At 42.7% G+C, this 20607-nt stretch overlaps 1 protein-coding gene across 3 annotated transcripts in view; it reads right to left on the bottom strand.

Annotated features, from left to right (window-relative positions):
- PRRG1 (proline rich and Gla domain 1) overlaps positions 1-20607 on the bottom strand; it is a 32809-nt gene that overhangs the window by 2253 nt on the left and 9949 nt on the right. For all 3 annotated transcript variants that reach the window (XM_026847545.1, XM_026847555.1, XM_026847566.1), the window contains exons 2-3: positions 17951-18000; positions 6147-6307 (exon numbers count right to left, since the gene is read on the bottom strand). In XM_026847545.1, the coding sequence (XP_026703346.1) occupies positions 6147-6307; positions 17951-17960 (171 nt within the window). In that variant the 5' untranslated portion in view covers positions 17961-18000. The remainder of the gene's footprint in view (positions 1-6146; positions 6308-17950; positions 18001-20607) is intronic.

The raw sequence follows: 20607 nt of genomic DNA, 5'->3' as shown, positions 1-20607 counted from the left end.
CTTCATTTCTACAGCAATCCAGGATCAGGCATTTTTCCTAAATTCCAAAGCTTGACATCACAAGCTAAATCAAGTAGCACTGACTTCAAAGTAAGCATCTCCTAGAAGATGAACTAACCTCTCCAAGTACTTCTCTACAAGGGCCTTCCTCGATGCATTGTTCCACAGTGAGCCCCAGATCAACTATGCTGAGTTTAGAAAGACATATTTTGGAGGGGAAACTAACATTTTAAAAAAATTATATTAGCTGCACGGCTCTTTTTTTTTTTTTTTTTTTTTTTTTTTTTTTTTTTTTTTTTTTTTAGATCTCTGCATGATAAAACCTGACAAAACCAAACACCTCACCTCTCCCCACCAGATAACCAGACAATTAAGATGTTACCTATTACCTTTTCATCTGCTTTGAATACAACCAACTAGATTCTCTAGTGGAATAAAGAATAAATACATTCTCAATGAAAAAGGCACAAAAGGATTCATTAGGATTATTAAATGCTACTGTCTGTACTGGAACCAGACTTCCCACTTCACTGTTCTGTTACCTCAAGAAATAAAATGGTACAATGTGTGGTTTTGATGACAAAGTTGCAAAGATTTACTGAAAGTCATCAAATATACTCTGCAAGGATGTGTCATTTTAAAGACTCTGTGGAGGAGCAAGGTAATCCTGATGAAAAAGAAGAAATCATGCTTCCCTTCGCAATGTATTTTGTGTTGCGGACTGCAAAGGAAATGTACTTCCTCCTGTGGAAGGGTAATAAGTTGTGATTGGTATTTTAGTACTGTTTCCATGTTACTTCTAGCTCAACTCTTATCTGCTGGAGAAAACGTCTCTGTACCTTCTACAGAAAGCTGAAATACCAGCATCTCTCCTTGTCACCCTGCAACATGGCAAAGCAGCAGAAAAGCTGTTTTTTCAGAGTAGCAGGCAATTAGTTCAGAATAAGGTGTGTGGCTGTGGGGGATGTTCAAGCTGATGGTGAGACCAGACATGTGAATAAAGAGCTTAAGGTAAGAGTTTAAAATGCCTTAAGGATGAAGGTAGTTCTCCACTTTAATTTACAACCAAAGCAAAGGAAATTCCAGGACAGTTTAGACACATAAACTCCTGTCAAAAGTTACTGTGCTTCAGGTCTAAGGCTATCTTACAGAGACAGAGGAATAAAGTTCTGCACACAGGTGAAAAATACTAAGGTATTAAAATACTTGTTTAGTAATTAAAAAAAAAAATCTTTAAATTTTCCAGTTTGGGGAAAAAAACCTCCAAAATCCTAACCCACAAAAAAATCCACCAACCAAAAACTTACTAGCGTACTAGACCCCAGGTTTCCAGCTTGCATTTTTGCAATCCGAATCTCAAAGAGAAGCACCAAGACTGTTAGTTCCAGGCTGATGGAATTGACAGGAACTGCAGGAAACTAATACTTCAGGTTTGAGTCACACAGCTGCTGAGCAGCTCCCTCTCTGCTTTGCCATCTCACAGCTATGCTGCACTGTGAAGTGAAGGCACAGGAGGAGGACAAACCACCCTGTCAAAGTCAAATCATGCTGAACAAAAACAGAAAACATGGATGAATTTGCACAGTGTGAGGATTTGTACAAACTGCTGTGAAAGAGAGGGGGAAATCCTGAAAACCTAGGAAGTAGTTGCAGGACTCATACGGAAAGTTAAAGAGTAATTTAAAAGTTGGAAAACTCAGAGCACAAACATCCCTTCCAAAGTTGCTGGTCTCTTAAACCAAAACCAAAAAGGACATTCTTTCTACTTGACAAAATTATTAACTTATGGTTTATGAAAAGGATACTCCAAGTAATTGTTTATCCTCAAGTGCTACACAGCTGGGAACACCAGGTGTATATGCCTTAAAAGGCTGAAAAACTAACTTAAGCAGGCCACAGAACCAGATAACCAAAATGGAAAAGACTTAGAAAGCATCTAACATATATTCCTGCCATGAACTACTTTTCTGAATGTCCCTTACTGCTCTGGCAAATCCAGTCTGAAATAATCAAAAGGAATTCTCAAGGACATCCCACACAAAGAATGTTACAGCCAATTTGCAAGAATTCGGTTTCTCTTTTATTTCTAATACTTCTCAGAACAGTCAGCATCAGTCAGCTGGATCTGAATGCTGAATCAAATAAGGGATCCACATGAAAGTTAAGAGACTCACAACCCTGATGAGAATTTCAGCTGAGGCCTTTAGTACATTTGGCAGCACCTTCAGCCTCAAATGATTCTTGGTAAATTGTCTGACTTATTTTAAAGGTGGACTAATAATATGCCAGTCAGAAGACTGCTTGGTATTCAGTAGGCAGAGGATGTAAACAAAGCAATAGCGGGAAGTAAGAGTACCTGCAATACTGTTTTCTTATAATCTGCCCTCATTTTCAGGTGGCAGGAAAAGATTCACCTTTTCTGGTTATTTATCCAGCATCCATAATCAGACACAGATTGATGCTAGAAGCCTTACTTCATCACATCATTTTAGATCTGGTGTTGATGAGTTCCGAGTTGCTTGCTAAGCTTTTTAGCTGTTTATTTTGCTAGAATAGAGCTATACAGAGAACCTTGCAATTTCTGTAATACTTAATATTTGTGGGAAATTTGAAACACAAATGAAGATCTGTGACTTCCAGCTTTTAAAAATTTCATGCAGTATAATTTAAAAAATGAGTTAATGGAAATAAAATCAGTATCAGTGCCTCAATCACACCCAAATACTTTGCACAGCAACCTCTGAACAAATCTTTGAGTCTGCCAACAACCTTTGACAACTGACCAGCAACCACATACAGTGCTAGTGCTGCCTACAGCCTACAGGTACTACAAATAAACAGCTCTAATAGATCAGACCTAGGGTTTACCTAATCCGTTACCTTCTCTCTGACAACAATCATTAGAGACTGCCAAAAGAGTTCAAACATAAGCAGGCAGAAATACTCTCCCAGCTTCCACCTATTTGTACTTCAAGAATTTCCATTTAGCCAAAGCTGGCCCCTTCTATTCAATGGCTCCAGATCGATTTATTTTCTGTAAATTTATACCATTTTTCTCTGAACCTATACAAGCTTTGAGGATCCAAGACATCCTGTGGCAAGTCCAAAGAGCAGTCTACAGCTCTATTACCTGTGACGAGAAGAGATACTTCTATCTGCTTTAAACCTGTACCTTCTAGTTTCCTTTGAGTCCCTCTTAGCACTCTTAGCTTCTTTGTCAGAAGAATAGCAAGTGACTGACCTCAGATCAATCTTCATGCTCCTCACAGTCATCACAACATATTCACCGATTTAACTCTTCTCCAATCTACTGTTGTTACAGAAGTGTTTTCATATCTTTGTTCAACTGTCACACTTCTCTGGTTCTGTGGTCCTTCCTCAGCTACTAACTTGGTTTTTAGGAGATTGGGAGATCAGAGCTGTATATGGCACACTCGAGATGCACATGTGCAATGACATAATTAAGTTCTCCATTTTGATCCCTATTTCTTTCTTCATATTCTTAGCAGTCAGGTTTTTATTTTGTTTTGTTTGACTGCTGAGCATTAAATTCAACTCATAATAAGATTCAAATTGAGATTTTATTCCCAAATTCCTTTCAGAGCCAATCATATATATAATGAATGTTCCCTTTTCCCCTGCATGAATTACATTTGTCAACACTGAATTTTATACTCTGTTTTATCCACAAAGTCCTGCAATTTCTTCCCTGTTGGCTCTAGAATAACACAATAATATTATCTTTATAATTAATTTTATCATTTTAAATAATAATTCTGAACCCATCAAAATCCCCAAGCCCACAAAACATTAAAGGCATTCAACATTTTCATGACAGCTATGTCTGTACACAATGCTAATTCCAAAAAAAAACCTTATGCACCAAAAATAAAAATAAACTTGAGGCAACTGCTTGATATTATTTTAGTATTACAAATCCAGATGTTGCACACCTCTCCAGAAGGCTGCAGAAAAAAACCCCAACCAAGTGGACAAGATAAAAAATACAAAGAGAGAGATTACACAAAACAAAGTTACCCCGAGATAAACAAACAACAGACCCTATTTGAATTCCAGTCCATCTATACTATGAAATCACTGCATCTTTGTTACTCTGAACATACTGTACCATAATCCTTGTCTACTCCATCCATTTCCTTCCTCTGGGACACAGAAGTTGTGTTTTACTAAGTGGCTGTAAGGATGGATACTGCTGAGTAACAATGGACTAAATAAGGCCCAAGTAAATGTGGCTGGTCAGGCACTACACATTAGCAGAGCCTAGCCCATTAGCAAGCCACAAACAATGGAATAAAGCAGCTAGGAAAAAAAGGATACTGTAGTAGAAATAGATAAAAAGTCAGGGTGTTATTGGAAGCTCCTTCTCCACTGTGACACAAAGGCTGTGGCAAGAGCAGAAATATAACTATTTCTATTTTACTATTTCTCAAATACCTCTGCAAGGGAAATCTACCAGAACACAAAATGTTCCTAAATGGGAGAAGAGAAGCTGAAGTGAGAGGCAACATGTTTAGGCCATGCTTTCTCTAGTGACTTGATCTTCTTGTGCTATTTAAGCAAAAAGAACACTGTGTCAGAATTTTACAGAAGTTCTGTCACTGTACACACTATTCTTAACTACACAATGTAATTAACAATGCTATCATTAGGAATGGCCACACAAAGCCACATTTGGGAGGTAAAACACATGTGTGTGATTGCACTTTAAGGCTTCAGAAAGGAGCTCTGAAGAGACACTGCATGTCCTACTACTTCATTTTAATAAATCAGAAAGTTCTCATTCTAGCCTTATCCATCTCCCCAGGTATGGTCTCCAACAAAATGATGCCAGAAACTCAAAATATTCAATATGCCTTTACACATCACTATTTTTTTTGACATAGAGCTCAGTCACTGAAGAGTAGAATATATCACCTGTGTAAATTCTGGAAGAAATCTGCAATGTTCCCTGTGCTACTCTGCCCATCAACCCATTGGCCTTGCAAGTACAATTTCCCTGTGCAAAAATACCACAAAGGGTAGAAGCTTTATTTGAAGATAAGTTTTCTGAATCACATTTTCTAGTACCTGTTTTTCACTTTAGATTTATCCTCAAATTCAGCACTAATTTAATCCATGTCCATTTTAAAGAAAAAAAAAAATCTGGACTGTATTGTTTTAAATAGGTCAGGTGCCACCATCAAAACCCTGTGTGCTAGTTTTATTTGTTGGGAGGTAATATAAGATATGTTGGGTATGATGTGCAGCTATTGCTTGCAGAGGCATTAGCCCACAATCTTCTTTTAATTAGAGAAGCCAACAGACCTGTGGAACAATTCTGTGTGGGCAGTATCTGCTTCATTCCCTTCAAGTTAATGTATCACTGCCCTTGCATAACATATGGTAGCACTGAATTGTTCTTTCCACATTATAGATGCCTGCTGCTTAACAATACTTTCTGGAGCTTGCAGATTTTAGTTGGAGGAAGTCCACTAGTCTTTCCTCATTTTTAGACTACTAATAGTCTGGGTATTGAACACTTTGTCCACCTATACCAGCACCAGGGATATGAAGGTGTATTTTAAATTGGAAGATTTTTAACTGCTTACTCGTGAACATATTCAAAAAACACGTTATTCCAAAGGGAAGTGAGGTAAATGAAGACTGGTGCCCCCTTCCTCTACATATTCCCCATAACAGTCCCAATCCCATAATTTCTTCCAAGCAAGAGAACTGCAATTGTGATATATCCAGGTCAGACTGAAGTGTGTGATGAAAGAACCACCAGTACATAGGCTATTTGAGTAAATAGTGCTGCCAAACAGGTGCCAACCTTTTCTCAAGTGGGGGTATTAATTCATATTCATGTTCATTTTCTTCCCAGCTGCCAATTTTCACAACACTTATGACCATAATTCCCTTTGAGATTTCTACCCCCTTCAGATTCAGTTTAATTGGGATGAAGGATTCAAAAGTTATTGCTGTGCAGTCTATCCATCTCTACTGTACACCTTATTTTGCTTAAAAAACAGGCCAAAAAGAGAAACAAATATAATGTAATGTTGGAAAACACACAAGCATTCAGCACACTCCAAAACTCAGTAGCAATACACGGCACCCATCTTTAAACACACCCCAAACCATACCGTTTTTTCCTCATTTTCAAATGCTTCTCTTGCTTCTTCATAGCTACAGATTTCTTCTCTGCATTCATGTTCTATGTCACCTTGCTTTAATTCTTCCAGAAATGTGTTGGCTCTTGGGTATCTTTTTAACACAGAATTGGCTTTGTCCTCCGTTAAAAACACTAAAGAAGAGGAGAGACAACAAAGGTCACTTCTAAAACAGATATCCAAACCCTCAAAGAATTACAGAATCATTTAGGTTGGAAAAGACCTTTAAGATCATCAAGTCCAACCTAACACTGCGACATCTACCACTGTGTTGGTTTAAGCCCTGGCGGGACCGGAGACTATGTTGTTGTTGCCCCTCCCCCACCCTCAGCTGGTCAGGCTGGCAGTGAGGCACAAACCCGGGTTAAAATAAGAAGAAATTTAATACTACAGTGTGATAAACATTCTGAACAACAACAGTAGCAATGATAACAACAATAAACAGCAATAACAGTAAGCAAGACAAAAGATACACAGAGAAATACCGCAAATGGTTATGGAACAAGCCTGCTGTGAGCTCCCCGTCACCAAAGCCACCAAGGAAAAAGTTCCCGCGCTCCCGCTCCCGGACCTGACGCCAGCATGGTATGAATAGCCCGCCTGGAGATCCCTTCCCCCTCTCTCTCTCGCTGGGGAAACTTAACCCTATCTAGCTGAACCAGGACATAATCCACCCCTGTATTCTATACCATCTGCGTCATGTCCAGCTGCCATTTAGCAGTTAGCAATAGCAAAATAACAATTAACAAAGGCACAGCATAATTCCCGGCATGTTCTCACCCAGAATCAAATCCCCCTGTGGTACACATTGGACCTCTCCGTTGTCCTGCATCACCCACTGGGCACACCCAGGTCCGTGGGCAAAAGCAATCCCGTGGATGGGTTTGCCTTTACCTTTGCCTGGCGCAGGACTAAACCAGACCATTTTTCCCAATGTATTCCTCATGCGCACCACAGGGACTTTATCCCCATCTACAGCATGTGGAGGTCTCGACTGAGCCGGGCCAGCTCGACTGGCAGATCCTCTTGTGTTGACTAGCCAGGTGGCCTTTGCTAGATGCATGTCCCAGTCTTTGAAGGTGCCACCTCCCAGTGCTTTCAATGTGGTTTTTAACAGTCCATTGTAGCGCTTGATCTTCCCAGAGGCTGGTGCGTGGTAGGGGGTATGACAGACCCACTTGATGCCGTGTTCTTCTGCCCAGGCATTTATGAGGTTGTTTCGGAAGTGGGTCCCATTGTCTGACTCAATTCTCTCTGGGGTGCCGTGTTGCCACAGGACTTGGGTTTCAAGGCCCAGGATGGTGTTCTGGGCAGTGGTATGGGGCACTGAGTAAGTTTCCAGCCATCCAGTGGTTACTTCCACCATTGTGAGCACGTGGTGCTTCCTTTGGCGGGTCTGTGGCAGTGTGATGTAATCAATCTGCCAGGCCTCTCCAGATCTATATTTCAGCCATCGCTCTCCATTTCGCTGGGGCTTCACCCGCTTGGCATGTTTGATTGTAGCACACGTCTCACATCCGTGCATGATCTCTGCGATGGTGTCAATAGTAAGGTCCACCACTCGATCTCGAGCCCACCTTACGTTGCATCTCTACCTTGGTGGCCCGAGGTCTCATGGACCCACCGGGCTATGAACAGTTCACCTTTGTGCTGCCAGTCCAAGTCCACCTGAGCCACTCTAATCTTAGGAGCTTGGTCTGCCTGGTGGTTGTGTTGATGTTCATTAGTGGCCTGACTCTTGGGTACATGGGCATCCACATGGCGCACCTTCACAACGAGGTTTTCCACATGGGCTGCAATGTCCTGCCATACTTCAGCAGCCCAGACCATTTTACCCTTATGCTGCCAGTTGTTCTGCTTCTACTGCTGCAACCATTCCCACAGGGTATTCGCCACTGCCCATGAGTGGGTGTAGAGGTAGAGCCTTGGCCACTTTTCCTGCTCAGCAATATCCAAAGCAAGCTGGACGACTTTCACCTCTGCAAACTGGCTCGACTCACCCTGTCCCTCAGCAGCTTCAGTGACCCGTCGTGTGGGACTCCATGCAGCAGCCTTCCACCATCGATGTTTTCCCACAATGCGACAAGACCCATCAGTGAACAAGGCGTATCGCTTCTCCTCATCCGGCAGCTCGTTATATGGTGGGGCCCTCTTAGCACGTGTCACCTCCTGCTCTGGTGACATCCCGGAATCTTTGCTCTCTGGCCAGTTCGTAATCACCTCTAGTATCCCTGGGCGGCTGGGGTTCCCTATTCGAGCCCGTTGTGTTATCAACACAACCCATTTACTCCACGTGGCATCAGTTGAATGATGCGTGGAGGCCTTTCCTTTGAACATCCACCCCAGCACCAGCAGTCGGGGTGTCAGGAGGAGCTGTGTTTCAGTGCCGACCACTTCTGAGGCAGCCCGAACTCCGTATGCTGCCAGTATCTCCTTCTCAGTTGGTGTGTAATTAGCTTCAGAGCCTTTGTATCCCCAGCTCCAAAAGCCCAGAGGTCGGACCCGGGTTTCCCCAGGTGCTCTCTGCCAGAGGCTCCAGGTAGGGCCATTCTCCCTGGCTGCTGCATAGAGCATGTTCTTAACCTCCTGCCCTTCCCGGACTGGCCCGAGTGCTACTGCTTGGGCAATCTCCCACTTAATTTGTTCAAAGGATTGTTGTTGCTCAGGGCCCCATTCAAAATCGTTCTTCTTACAGGTTACATGGTAGAGAGGGCTCACAATCAGGTTGTAGTTCGGGATGTGCATCCTCCAGAACCCCACAGCGCCCAGGAAAGACTGAGTCTCCTTTTTAGAGGTTGGTGGGGCCATGGCTGTTATCTTGTTTATCACCTCCATTGGGATGTGGCGATGCCAATCTTGCCATTTTATTCCTAGGAACTGAATTTCCCTTGCAGGCCCCTTAACTTTCTTTTGCTTAATGGCAAAGCCAGCCTTCAGGAGGATTTCAATTATCTTCTTTCCTTTCTCAAAGACTTCCTCAGCTGTGTCCCCCCATACAATGATGTCATCAATATACTGCAGGTGTTCTGGAGCCCCACCTTTCTCCAGTGCAGTATGGACCAGTCCATGGCAAATGGTGGAGCTGTGGTTCCACCCCTGGGGCAATCGATTCCAGGTGTACTGGATGCCTCTCCAAGTGAATGCAAACTGTGGCCTGCACTCTGGTGCTATCAGAATGGAGAAGAATGTGTTAGCAATGTCAGTCGTGGCATACCACTTGGCTGCCTTCGACTCCAGTTCATACTGGAGCTCTAGCATGTCTGGCACTGCAGCACTCATTGCTGGCGTAACTTCATTCAGGCCATGGTAGTCCACAGTTAGCCTCCGCCATTAGGCTTTCTCACTAGCCATATAGGGCTGTTGAAGGGGGAGTGATGGGGACCAGGGAATCTCGGTTAGTGCGGTACTGCCGCCGGTGCACTGTCCTGGTAGCAATCGGCACTCGCTGCTCCTCAACCTTAAGCCACCCCACCACTGAGGGATCCTCTGAGAAGCCGGGTGAGGTGAACAACTGTTCAACCTCCTCCAGGGCAGCTACACCAAAAGCCCACTGGTACCCTTTTGGGTCTTTGAAGTACCCTCTCCTGAGATAGTCTATGCCCAGGATGCACAGGGCATCTGGGCCAGTCACAATGGGGTGCTTATGCCAGTCCTTCCCAGTCAGGCTCACTTCAGCTTCCAGTAGGGTCAGCTGTTGGGATCCCCCTGTCACTCCGGAGATGCAGATGGATTCAACCCCACTGTAGCTCGATGGCATCAGGGTGCACTCTGTGCCAGTGTCCACCAAAGCCTTATACTCTTGTGGGTCTGACGTGCCAGGCCATCGGATCCACACTGTCCAGTAAATCCGATTATCCCTTTCCTCCACCTGGCTGGAGGCAGGGCCCCTCTAATCCTGCTCATCATCACTCACTTCTTGTAAGAATGATTTACTGGTCCCCCCAGGAGGGTCAGACATAATGTTGGCCATTCTATTCTGTCTGGGGGATTTCTGACTGGACACTGGAGCTGCGCTTTTCTTGGAGGACTCCCCTTTCGTGGTGGTCTTCCCTTTCAGCTGCTCTACTTGTGCAGCTAGGGCAGCAGTGGGCTGTCCATCCTACCTCCTCATGTTTTCTCCATGGTTGCAGAGGAAAATCCACAGGGTGCCTCGGTGTGTGCCTTCTGCTGCCTTTCTCTTGGGTGGAGAAATGTTTACTTCTAATGGCTGAGACATTAGCCCGTGCAGGTGAAACGTAGGACATGTCCTCCTCCATTTTCTGGACCCTCTGAGACCGTTCCTCCACAGCTGAGACCCAGGAATGCTGAGATGAAGGGAGATTTCCCTCATATTGCTGGAGCTTGCCAACCACTCCATCCACTGTTAGAGCCTGGGTGTCTGTCCACCAGGACACTATTGCCAGTGCTTTTGAGTGTGCTTCTGGTGCGCTCTTCAGGAACTTTCGCCACATCAGGTGTGTGCAAGGGGCCTGATCTGGGTCCATGGGTGACTGTTCATTATTCAGGTCACCATAGATCATCTCAAACATAGCCAGTTCCCTGAGGTTCTGGATGCCTTTCTCAATGCTGGTCCGTTTGCTCAGCTGACATAGGATATCATCCTTGTAGGGGGGCCTCTCCCTTACACTGAGCAGGAGTCGCTTCCAAAGGCTGAGGGTTTGAGTCTGTTTCCCTATTTCCCTATCAATGCCAGCATCCTTGGCCAAAGATCCCAGCTGCCTGGCCTCTCTCCCCTCCATTTCAAAAGCACTGGATCCGTTGTCCCAGCATCAGAGCAGCCAGGTGCAAATCTGCTCGCCTCCCAGGCAGCTGAAATCTCTCCGCACATCTCGCAGCTCAGTCGGGGACAGAGATTGGACGATCACCTCTGGCCCTTCCTCCTGCTCCTGTGCTGGGCCTGGCTCATCCCCATCCCTCACTTTGCGAGCTGACTTTCTGGTATATTTTGTTTTCTGTATCGGGGCGACTGATACCGGCACTGGCTGGCTCTCTGACTCAGCTGCTGTGCTGGTGAGGGCGACTGAGACTGGCTCTGACTGTTCCCCCAGCCCAGATACTGTTTCAGTGAGTTCACTGTCAGGTTCTGTAGCCTTTTCTGCTCCCTGAGGGCAGTGGGTGTTATTAAAGAGGACACGGTAGGCAAGGGCAAGTCCCTAACACATTGCAGCGACTTGTGTCTCCTGGGTTTTGCCAGCTTGGTAACACACCCTTTCTAAGCACTCCATCAGCTTTTCAGGGCTCTACATTTGTTCAGGAGTGAAATTCCAAAGCATTGGAGGCAACCACTGACTCAGGCCTTTGCCCATCTTTTCCCACACCCCTTGCCACTCACTATTATCTGACCTTGGGGCAGGTTTCGGGGCACTGCTATTGTTAGAGAAATGCTGCATGGCCAAAACCAAAAATCAGGCAGACATTCAGAAGGCATAGTGCCACAAACACACTGGCCTGCGGGCTCCAAGGATAACTGAAACTCCCCAAAACCGAGAGGGTCTCTGCCCCTGGCTCACCCATAGAGGGGGTGAGACCCCTAACAAAAGCCCAAACGGCAAACAGGTACCGGCCCACCCCCCCACAGAGCGATACAAAGGCAGCATAAGCGTTCAATAGCCCGTATAACAACATAAGAACCTTTATACATTTTTCACCGATAACAAACACCAGCACTGGGATCATACACTGGATATGTGGGCCAGCATTGCAAACATTTTTTTATCAAACAAATACAAACAGAAAAATTACACCCAACAGATTGCTCTACCACACTCTGGTCAGGGTCTGCCCCTTTTTGATTCTTATTTCAACCCAATTTGTGCTCCACGTTGGTGTGCCAAAAAGGCTGTGGTGGTTTAAGCCCTACCAGGACCAGAGACCATGTTGCCGTTGCCCCTCCCCCACCCTCAGCCAGTCAGGCTGGCAGTGAGGCACAAACCCCAGGTTAAAATAAGAAGAAATTTAATACAACAGTGTGATAAACAATCTGAACAACAGTAGCAATGATAACAACAATAAACAGCAATAACAGTAAGCAAGACAAAAGATACACAGAGAAATACCGCAAATGGTTAAGGAACAAGCCTGCCGTGAGCTCCCCGCCACCAAAGCCACCAAGGAAAAAATTCCTAGGCTCCCACACCCGGACTTTATGTCAGCATGGTACGAATAACCCGCCTGAAGATCCCTTCGCCCTCTCTTTCTGCTGGGGAAACATAACCCTATTCTAGCTGAACCAGGACAACCACTAAACCATGTTCCTAAGCACCACATCTACATGTCTTTTAAATACCTCCAGGGATGGTGACTCAACCACTTCCCTGGGCAGTCTGTTCCAATGCTTGACAGCCCTTTCATTGAAGACATTTTTCATAATAGCAAATTAAAACCTCCCCTGGTGCAACTTGAAATTGTTTCCTCTTGTCTTATCACTTGGGAGAAGAGACCAACACCCACCTCATTACAATCCTTTCAGATAGTTGTAGAGAGTGATAAGGTCTCTCCTGAGCCTCCTTTACTCCAGGCTAAACAACCCCAGTTCCCTCAGCTACTCCTCACAAGACCTGTGCTCTAGACCCTTCACCAGCTCTGTTGCCCTTCTTTGGACACGCTCTAGAGCCTCAACGTCTTTCTTGTAGTGAGGGTCCCAAAACTGAACATGGTATTTGAGGTGCAGCCAGATGATCCTTTCCCTGTCCCTGCTAGCCATGCTATTTCTGATACAAGGCAAGATGCTACTGGCCTTCTTGGCCACCTGGGCACACTGCTGGCTCATGTCCAGCCAGCTGCTGATCATCACCCCCAGGTCTTTTTCTGCTGGGCAGCTTTCTAGCTGCTCTTCCCCAAGCCTGTAGCATTCCATGGGGCTGTTGTGTCCCATGTGCAGGACCCAGCCCTTCGCCTCACTGAACTTCATACAATTGTCCTCAGCCCACTGATCCAGCCTGTCCAGATCCCTCTGTAGAGCCCTTCTACTCTCAAGCAGATCAATACTCCCACTCAAACTGGTGTTGTCTGCAAACTTACTGAGGGTGCACTTGATCCCCTCGCCCAGATCACTGGTAAAGATATTAGACAGAACTGGCCCCAATATTGAGCCCTGGGGAACACCACTTGGGATCAGCCACCAACTGGATTAAACTCCATTCACCACTACTTTTTGGGCTCGGCCATTCAGCCAGTTTGTTACCCAGCAGACTACACCCACTAAAACCATGAGTAGCCAGTTCCTCCAGGTGAATGCTGTGGGAAATGGTGTCAAAGGCTTTACGAAAGTCTAGGTCGACAACATGCACAGCCTTTCCCTCATACGCTAAGGAAGTTATCACCTCGTCATAGAAGGAAATCAGGTTAGTAAAGCAGAATCTGCTTTTGATAAACCCGTGCTGACTGGGCCTGATCACCTGGCTGTTCTGTATGGGCCATGTGATGACACTCAAGACAATCTGCTCCAAAACCTTCCCAGGCATCAAGGTCAGACTGTAATTTCTTGGATCCTCCTTCCATCCTTTCTTGTATATGGTCATCACATTTGCTGACTTCCAGTCAACTGGGACCTCCCTGGTCAGCCAGGACTGCTGGTAAATGATTGAAAGCGGCTTCGTGAGCACTTCCACCAACTCCCTCAGTACCCTTAGGTGGATCCCAGCTGGTCCCAGACTTGTGTGTTTCAAAATATGCTTTCAAGAATTAGAGCTGTTTCAGAATCTTCCACTTTATTTAATACGATAAAAGGCCTTTCCTAGTTTTGTTGTAAGTAGTTAGGGCAACAATTTCAGTAGTTACTGCTAGTCATCAATGCTATGAACCTCAATTCAGCCTCACAGCTATGCATGCTTAAACAAGATCTAAGCCAGTGCCTAAGAACAGCGCTCAGAAGAGACATGCCTGGCTCAAGTGACATCTTAAACTAAGATGACACAAAATAAATAAATCCTGCTTGTAAACATCCAAAAAGGTATTTGCAACTGCCAGAGGGCATTACAGCCAGAACACTCTGATTTGATATAAATATTTGTCAATATTACCCAGAGTCACACACACCAGAACAGCTGCATTTATCAAAGTTGAAATCTATGTATTTTCTTCAGCAACTTTTAAACTGACTTGTCCACTCCAGAAATCTCAACAATGAAATAGTGGCCTTTTTGGAGGGGTGTGGGGGACGTAGCCTCTTTCTGTTTTCTTGAATCATACACAAAACCTCATTTATTTGATAAACAAAACAACCCCAAAACAGCAACCAACATTTTGACACAGGTATTCATTATTTGCTTTCCTTAGTTTTCTGTTCAAGGAAGAGAACTGGAAGCAACCTCGTTTCTTATGATGTTCCATCTTTCCCTCAAACTCCCTGACCCAATGATTTTTACAGTAATATGCAGCAACTGGAACACTCTAAAATCCAGCAGACTGAATTACCCAGGAGGTATATCTGCAGTGAATGGTGCAGAAATACTTCAGGTATTTCAGGTCAGGAAGCAAGAACATCATGTCAGTGCAACCCTGTTCCTGGGCTCTCACTGTCAGCAAGAGGGGCTAATTATCCAATGCACTGCCATACTAATACACTCATACCACTTTCCTGACCTATGAAATCATTTCTGCACTGGTTCATTTACAACTAGTCTGGGACTGCCAATATACTGTGAAGACAAACTCTCACTGTCTGCTGAAGGACAGAGACTGACTGGTTTAAGCAATGATTTATCTATTATTTTAGATGAATCAATTGCTGGGGTTTTTTTTCCTTAATTATCCGATTTTGAATTTTAAAAAAGGATGGCAGCAAGTCTACAAAGATGATCACTATGCTTTTGGTTTTGATAGATGTGTTAGCATTTTTCAGCAACTAAGCTACTACATAATTATACTGATATACTTCAATTTTATTTTGTTTAGTCTCTGCAGTATACTTTTGATATAAATTGTTATAAAATCACTTTCCTTTAGCTAAGGATTAAATGAAGATTTGAAGATTAAATTCCAAAACACCAGTCACTCCTATACTTTCAACTGAATACATGTGGTATGTATATGCACCACACAAATTACACTATTCATGATGTTGCCAGTGGTTCAGTGCATACAACTCTACAGTTGCACCTATCACAATTTTGGTTTTCTATAGCATCACAGCTGAGCACATGGGCACCTCCTATTGCATAAGTGAACTAAATAACATAGAAATTAATAATTTTAAAAATCTCTTCGAAAAGGAAAGGAAAAAAAAAAAAGATGGCTTCTTTCCATTTCCCACACAATTCTCCTGACTCCCTTCTAGGCCTGAAGAACGTGTTTTCTTTTAACATGCCTCAGTGATCACCTAAACGTGATGAGCTGAAGAACTCAGCCACATCAGGAAGCCAGCATGCAGCCATGCATGAGGATGGACTGACTGCCAGAACTCTACCTACTTCTTACCAACTCCTCCTGTGGGCATTCCTGAAGTGGAACAAGCTACAGCCCAGACTCTCTTAAGAATGCCCATATGTGGAATCACTGAGGAGTAGAAAATGCACTATAAATCAAGTTTCCCTTCCTTCAGCAGATAAAAGCTAGGGAATTTAATTTCACAGCTGGAATCTGTTCCTGAAAATAGCAATGAGAGAAACTACAACAGCTTTGTACTGGATGCACAGGGAAAATAAATAAAAGAGGAAAATGCAGGTAGCTGAAAATATCCTGATTTAAAGCTTCTGGCTCTCAGAAACAATATACAAATCTTTGTTTCTGCATGCACTTTCCAATTTACCAAAGAAGCAAACTGAGAATAAAGGTTTAAAGCTGGTATGTTACAAAATACTGCATTTGATACGCATTGGTATGAGTTTCTATGTAATTGTTTAGTTTTCCAAAAAGAGCTAAGCATACATTTCTGCTTCAAAATGCATTGACGAAGAACGGCAGAACATTAAAATAATTCAGTATTCAAGAATGGCCAATATATGACCATCTAAAAAACCCCAACTTTTCTATTTAGCAATTCATATTCAGAAAGCCTCTCTTTTCTCTCACAATACAGTATAAAAAAATGCATACATCACAGAGACAAAAAAGCCCACTGAGGAAAATAAATCACACTTCATATTAATTCTGAATGTATCTGATAAATAATGATCTATGATTAGTCCAGACCAAGAATGGCTTTTGACCCTGCAAGGCTGGAGAAAATGAAGTATATTAATTTGTTTGGTTTGATTTGACATTTAAGCTCTTTACGCTCCTTGTGCCTTTAAAAACTATTGAGAAGTCAGTACAAATGTAGCAAGGAAACATGAAAACATACACTGATCTAAGCAATCTTGACGGAGATTCTGATTGCAATACAGTGATTTAATGAGAATCAGTCATTGCCTGATGAATCCCACAAAAAGAGATAATGGAACCATATTGCAGACACCACTTAGTATTCCAGGACCATCATCAGGTAGACTTTCAGTGACAGTTGCATAGGAGTGTGTAAAAAACCCTGCTTTGGGTTAGATGCCTACCTAGCCATGCTACAGAGTGGCTCATTTCACCACAGCTGTTACTATGGAGCTGAAGATTATCATGGAGAATTGCATGTGGCAAGAACAAAGTAATGAAGCAAGATAAAACTCACTTTTTCACTTTAAGGAGATTAACTAGCAAATACAAGATTAAAAAACTCCCCACAATTATGATTTTGGCATTACATAAGATGGACATAGAAACAAATAATGTAAAGTCTCTTCCTCCCCCCAATTTTTGTAGAATATAGATGAAGATATACAACTATGAAATTTAATGCATTTGAATACATATTTATTTCTTCAGACATGCCTGTGCTCTGTGTGTAATTGTAATACTTGGCTTTTAGCAAGTTTCTATGTGTTACAAAGAAAATAATTCTAAAGTATTAGTTTCACTTACTATTACTGAAGAGAGTAATACAGTCAGATCAATCTCTTGTACATTCTCCGGAAAAGCTGTGTGCTATCGTAATACCGAATAGATACTCTAGCAAGGTGAAATTCAATCAGAATCAGAGTCAAGCAAGGGCACAAGAGGATAAATACATCTTAGCCTGGCAGCTGAAGCTGTCACAGGCAAAGAAAATAGGCTTCAGGTCTTTAGTGATAGAAGGAAAAAGTGGCAGTGGTGTGGGAGAGGTATACTGAGACACAGAAGTGTTGATGAAGCAAAGCCCAGGACATCCTGGACACCAAAACCAGCTCTATTGAGACAATTATTAAAGCTTTTTTTTCCTGACTCCTTACCAGCACCTAAGCAGATTAAAGCCACCACTAAATATTAGAAATACATATTTAATTTTAAATTTGAAGCTGCAGCTACTGATAAATTTGAATCTTTCTGTAGGTGATCTTAATAAAACTATTTGGTTTATACAGGGCAGAAGGGAGAAAAATTATTTGAGTATTTACTTGTCAAGCTTAAAAAGTGACATCTGCTCTGAGAATCCAGAATTACTAGGACAGGCTTAAGAACAGTTAAAACTAAAGTACTCAAGGGTGGAAATTCAGGTCTGTGGTCTTCAATCTGCAGCTAGCCTCCAAAGGTCCACAAGTGAGTCCGTGATGATTATTATGTTCCGCATATAATACCTCTGTCAGAACAGTTCATTTTAGTGTGGGCAAAGATCTGCATCATATGTAACACCAAAACCAGTTCAATAGCAGAGGACATTTTTTGTGCGAACTGACTGCTATTTTGAGCAGAGGACAGTTTGGGGTGTGTTAGTCCCCACTTCATAGGGAATAATAAAGAATGCACATTCATCACAAAGTTAACAAACTTACCGCTATCCATGATGATTACTGTCAAGGCAGGGAACTTGCAAATATCAAGTCTGTAAACAAAAGAGGAAACAACCTGTTGAGTTTGTGAATTACCATGAACTTGGAAAAGTTTCTCTTGATTCCCAAATATTGTAACAAAACCATGAGTGCTGAAAACCTTGTGATCAAGATTAATCCCTCTTTTGAGTTGTACCAGTACTACATGCAGACTAATTTCAGCAGTATAGGAATACTAACCAAAAAGAGATACCTCTTGTGAAATAATGAATGCTTCAACCTCTTCCAAAACTTTCCGTAGTCATAATATGCAAAAATTATAATACGAAACAGAAGGTGTGTATCATTTAAAATGAATCTGTAACCTCTGTTTAATCTAATTGAACTTGAAAGGCATTACATTCTCCACTGTAATTACTGATACCTTATCTAAGACTTCACTCTGCAGAGATCATCAAGTCAACTCATTATCTTTGGTCTAAAAATCAGATTTTTTGAAATCAGAATGAACATATGCAAATTCATTCAGAGTCTGCTAATCATTAAAAGAGGATGCCTGCATAAAGTTCAAGGGCAGAACAACACCTGTGATTTGGCAAAGGAACCTGCAATACATGAGAGGATCCCAACCTGCCCTGCAAGAATTTACATGTACTTTATACCTCATCTTGGAAACAGAACAGAGAAGAGATGCTCTTAGTCAAGAAAGTGCCTGAAGCTCATTGCACCCACCAGGCAGAGTCGACAAGAACTGCATCTGAAGGCAGCAAGAATAGTCTGAGGGACTGTTTTCAGTTTCTTGGAGCCTTTGTTAGTATAGGAAAAGTTAGGGAAAGTTAAGAAAATAAAAGCTTTCAAAGTACAAGAAAGGTGTAGCTGTCTGACTAAATTGGTAGAAAACCATGAGGTTAAAGTTTTTTTACTAATAAATTACCTACTCCTAAAGGTTAGCATTAGTTATACTTCAGAGGCCAGGTTACACATCAACATATTGTACCATACTAATGTCCTCGCTCTCCGTAAAACCAAAACCTCATAAGCAAACCTCTCTGTAAAAAAATATAACTATGCACAAAGGTTGTCCATAGCTGTTGTAATAAACAGAGGGAAAGTTAACACTTCCAGCATGGCCTGTCCAACACTGTAGTAGTTTGTCATGCAGAAGAGACTCAAGTACTTCTATGGACTGCTGCTGAAGTGAATGGAGCTCTATAAAGATATCTCAGTCAGCTAACAAAATTATAGGTAGGACTGGGACCACAAAACATATGGGGTGGAGTAAAGTAATTTTAAAGCAAGTTCATTAAATCTCTGTAAAGGCAAATAAATGTGAATAAACATCAGACATTAAAGCACTCTTAAATCACCCCACCATAGTGTTTAGCTTTTCGTTACCAAGTATTATAGGATAACAGGAGAGGGTTAAAAAAATTTCTTCAGAATGTATTTAACCTCTTTTAATAGCCTGAATTTTTCTTAGCAGACTACTCTATGCAAAGCCAGAACTGCCACTTGCTTCTTGTATAAAATTAAAATTAATGACATTTTCTGGGTAGTCATTGTTACAACCCAAATCTCTCTGCTGAAGAATCTGCCAAGCTATTAATACTAAACAGGTCACAAAAAAAATTGGCTACTTGTGTAACTATTCTCTTTGTTGGTTACATCATGAGTTTCTTCTGCCATTTATTACCTGCCAGTTTCAGGTATCTGCTTTTGCAACAGTCCCTCAGTAGAAGATCAAGACCTGTGAGCGCTAACTTGCTCTACTGAGCGGCAGTAATACAGTGCATGAAATGCACCTTGACAGGTTTCCCCTCTCTAATGGGAACATTTTTCTGCATTAAGCATCAGTTAGTCTTTAATATTTCACCTTTTCAACAAATAACTTGTGTGGGGATTTCAACAACATTAAAAAAAAAAAAAAAGCAGAACACATGCATCCACATCCATGCTGAGTCACAACTAGAAAGGAACTGTGGCGGAAACAAGGGGACTAATGAGCCTCTCCCCTGCTACAGGATGTTTTCCACCAGGAGCAGAGCGGGACACTGCTGAGAAGCCAGTGCTGCCCTGGAACCTGGCACTGGGTGCTTGCTACATTGTGGTCTTTGGGAAGAGAACATCAAAATACTGACAGATTGGGAAATTGGGAAAAATGTAGGGGAGAAGAAAACCAAACAAAACCCAACCAAAAGGACCAAATAAAATCACCTTTTATGATCTTCAGTGGAAATTGAGGCAAGCAGAGTATGAGCGAGTGCCAAAAAGATTTGCTGAATTGGCAGCAGAACACAGCAGTTCTCTTTGCCCTTCCTTCATTACGAAAGGAACCTGTGTGACCTTCCCTAGGAAATAGCAAATACAGCTTTCCAGTGGCTCCAGTGCAGAAACTTCCCTTCAACAATCTACAGTTAAGCTGATTCTTACAGCAATTACAATTATTAAGAGCTCCCTGGAACTAGTTATGGCCATTTTCCTACACATGTGTGTCACCTTCGTGCTCCCCTGTCTTCCCTCTAAGTATGTCCCCTAACTTCTTAATTTCTAAGACCCAATGAAACATAGCTATCTTCTTGCTATGACACCCAAATACCTACGGGGCTAGGGGCTGGCTGAGGACACAGGCAATGGTCCCCACAAATAGGCAAAAAGGCAAA

The sequence above is a fragment of the Athene cunicularia genome (genome assembly GCF_003259725.1).
Source record: "Athene cunicularia isolate RWA chromosome 1 unlocalized genomic scaffold, athCun1 chr1_part1, whole genome shotgun sequence".
Classification (NCBI taxonomy): Eukaryota; Metazoa; Chordata; class Aves; order Strigiformes; family Strigidae; genus Athene; species Athene cunicularia.
The sequence above is the reverse complement of the archived record's forward strand: the minus strand, read 5'-3'. Positions and strand labels throughout refer to the sequence as shown.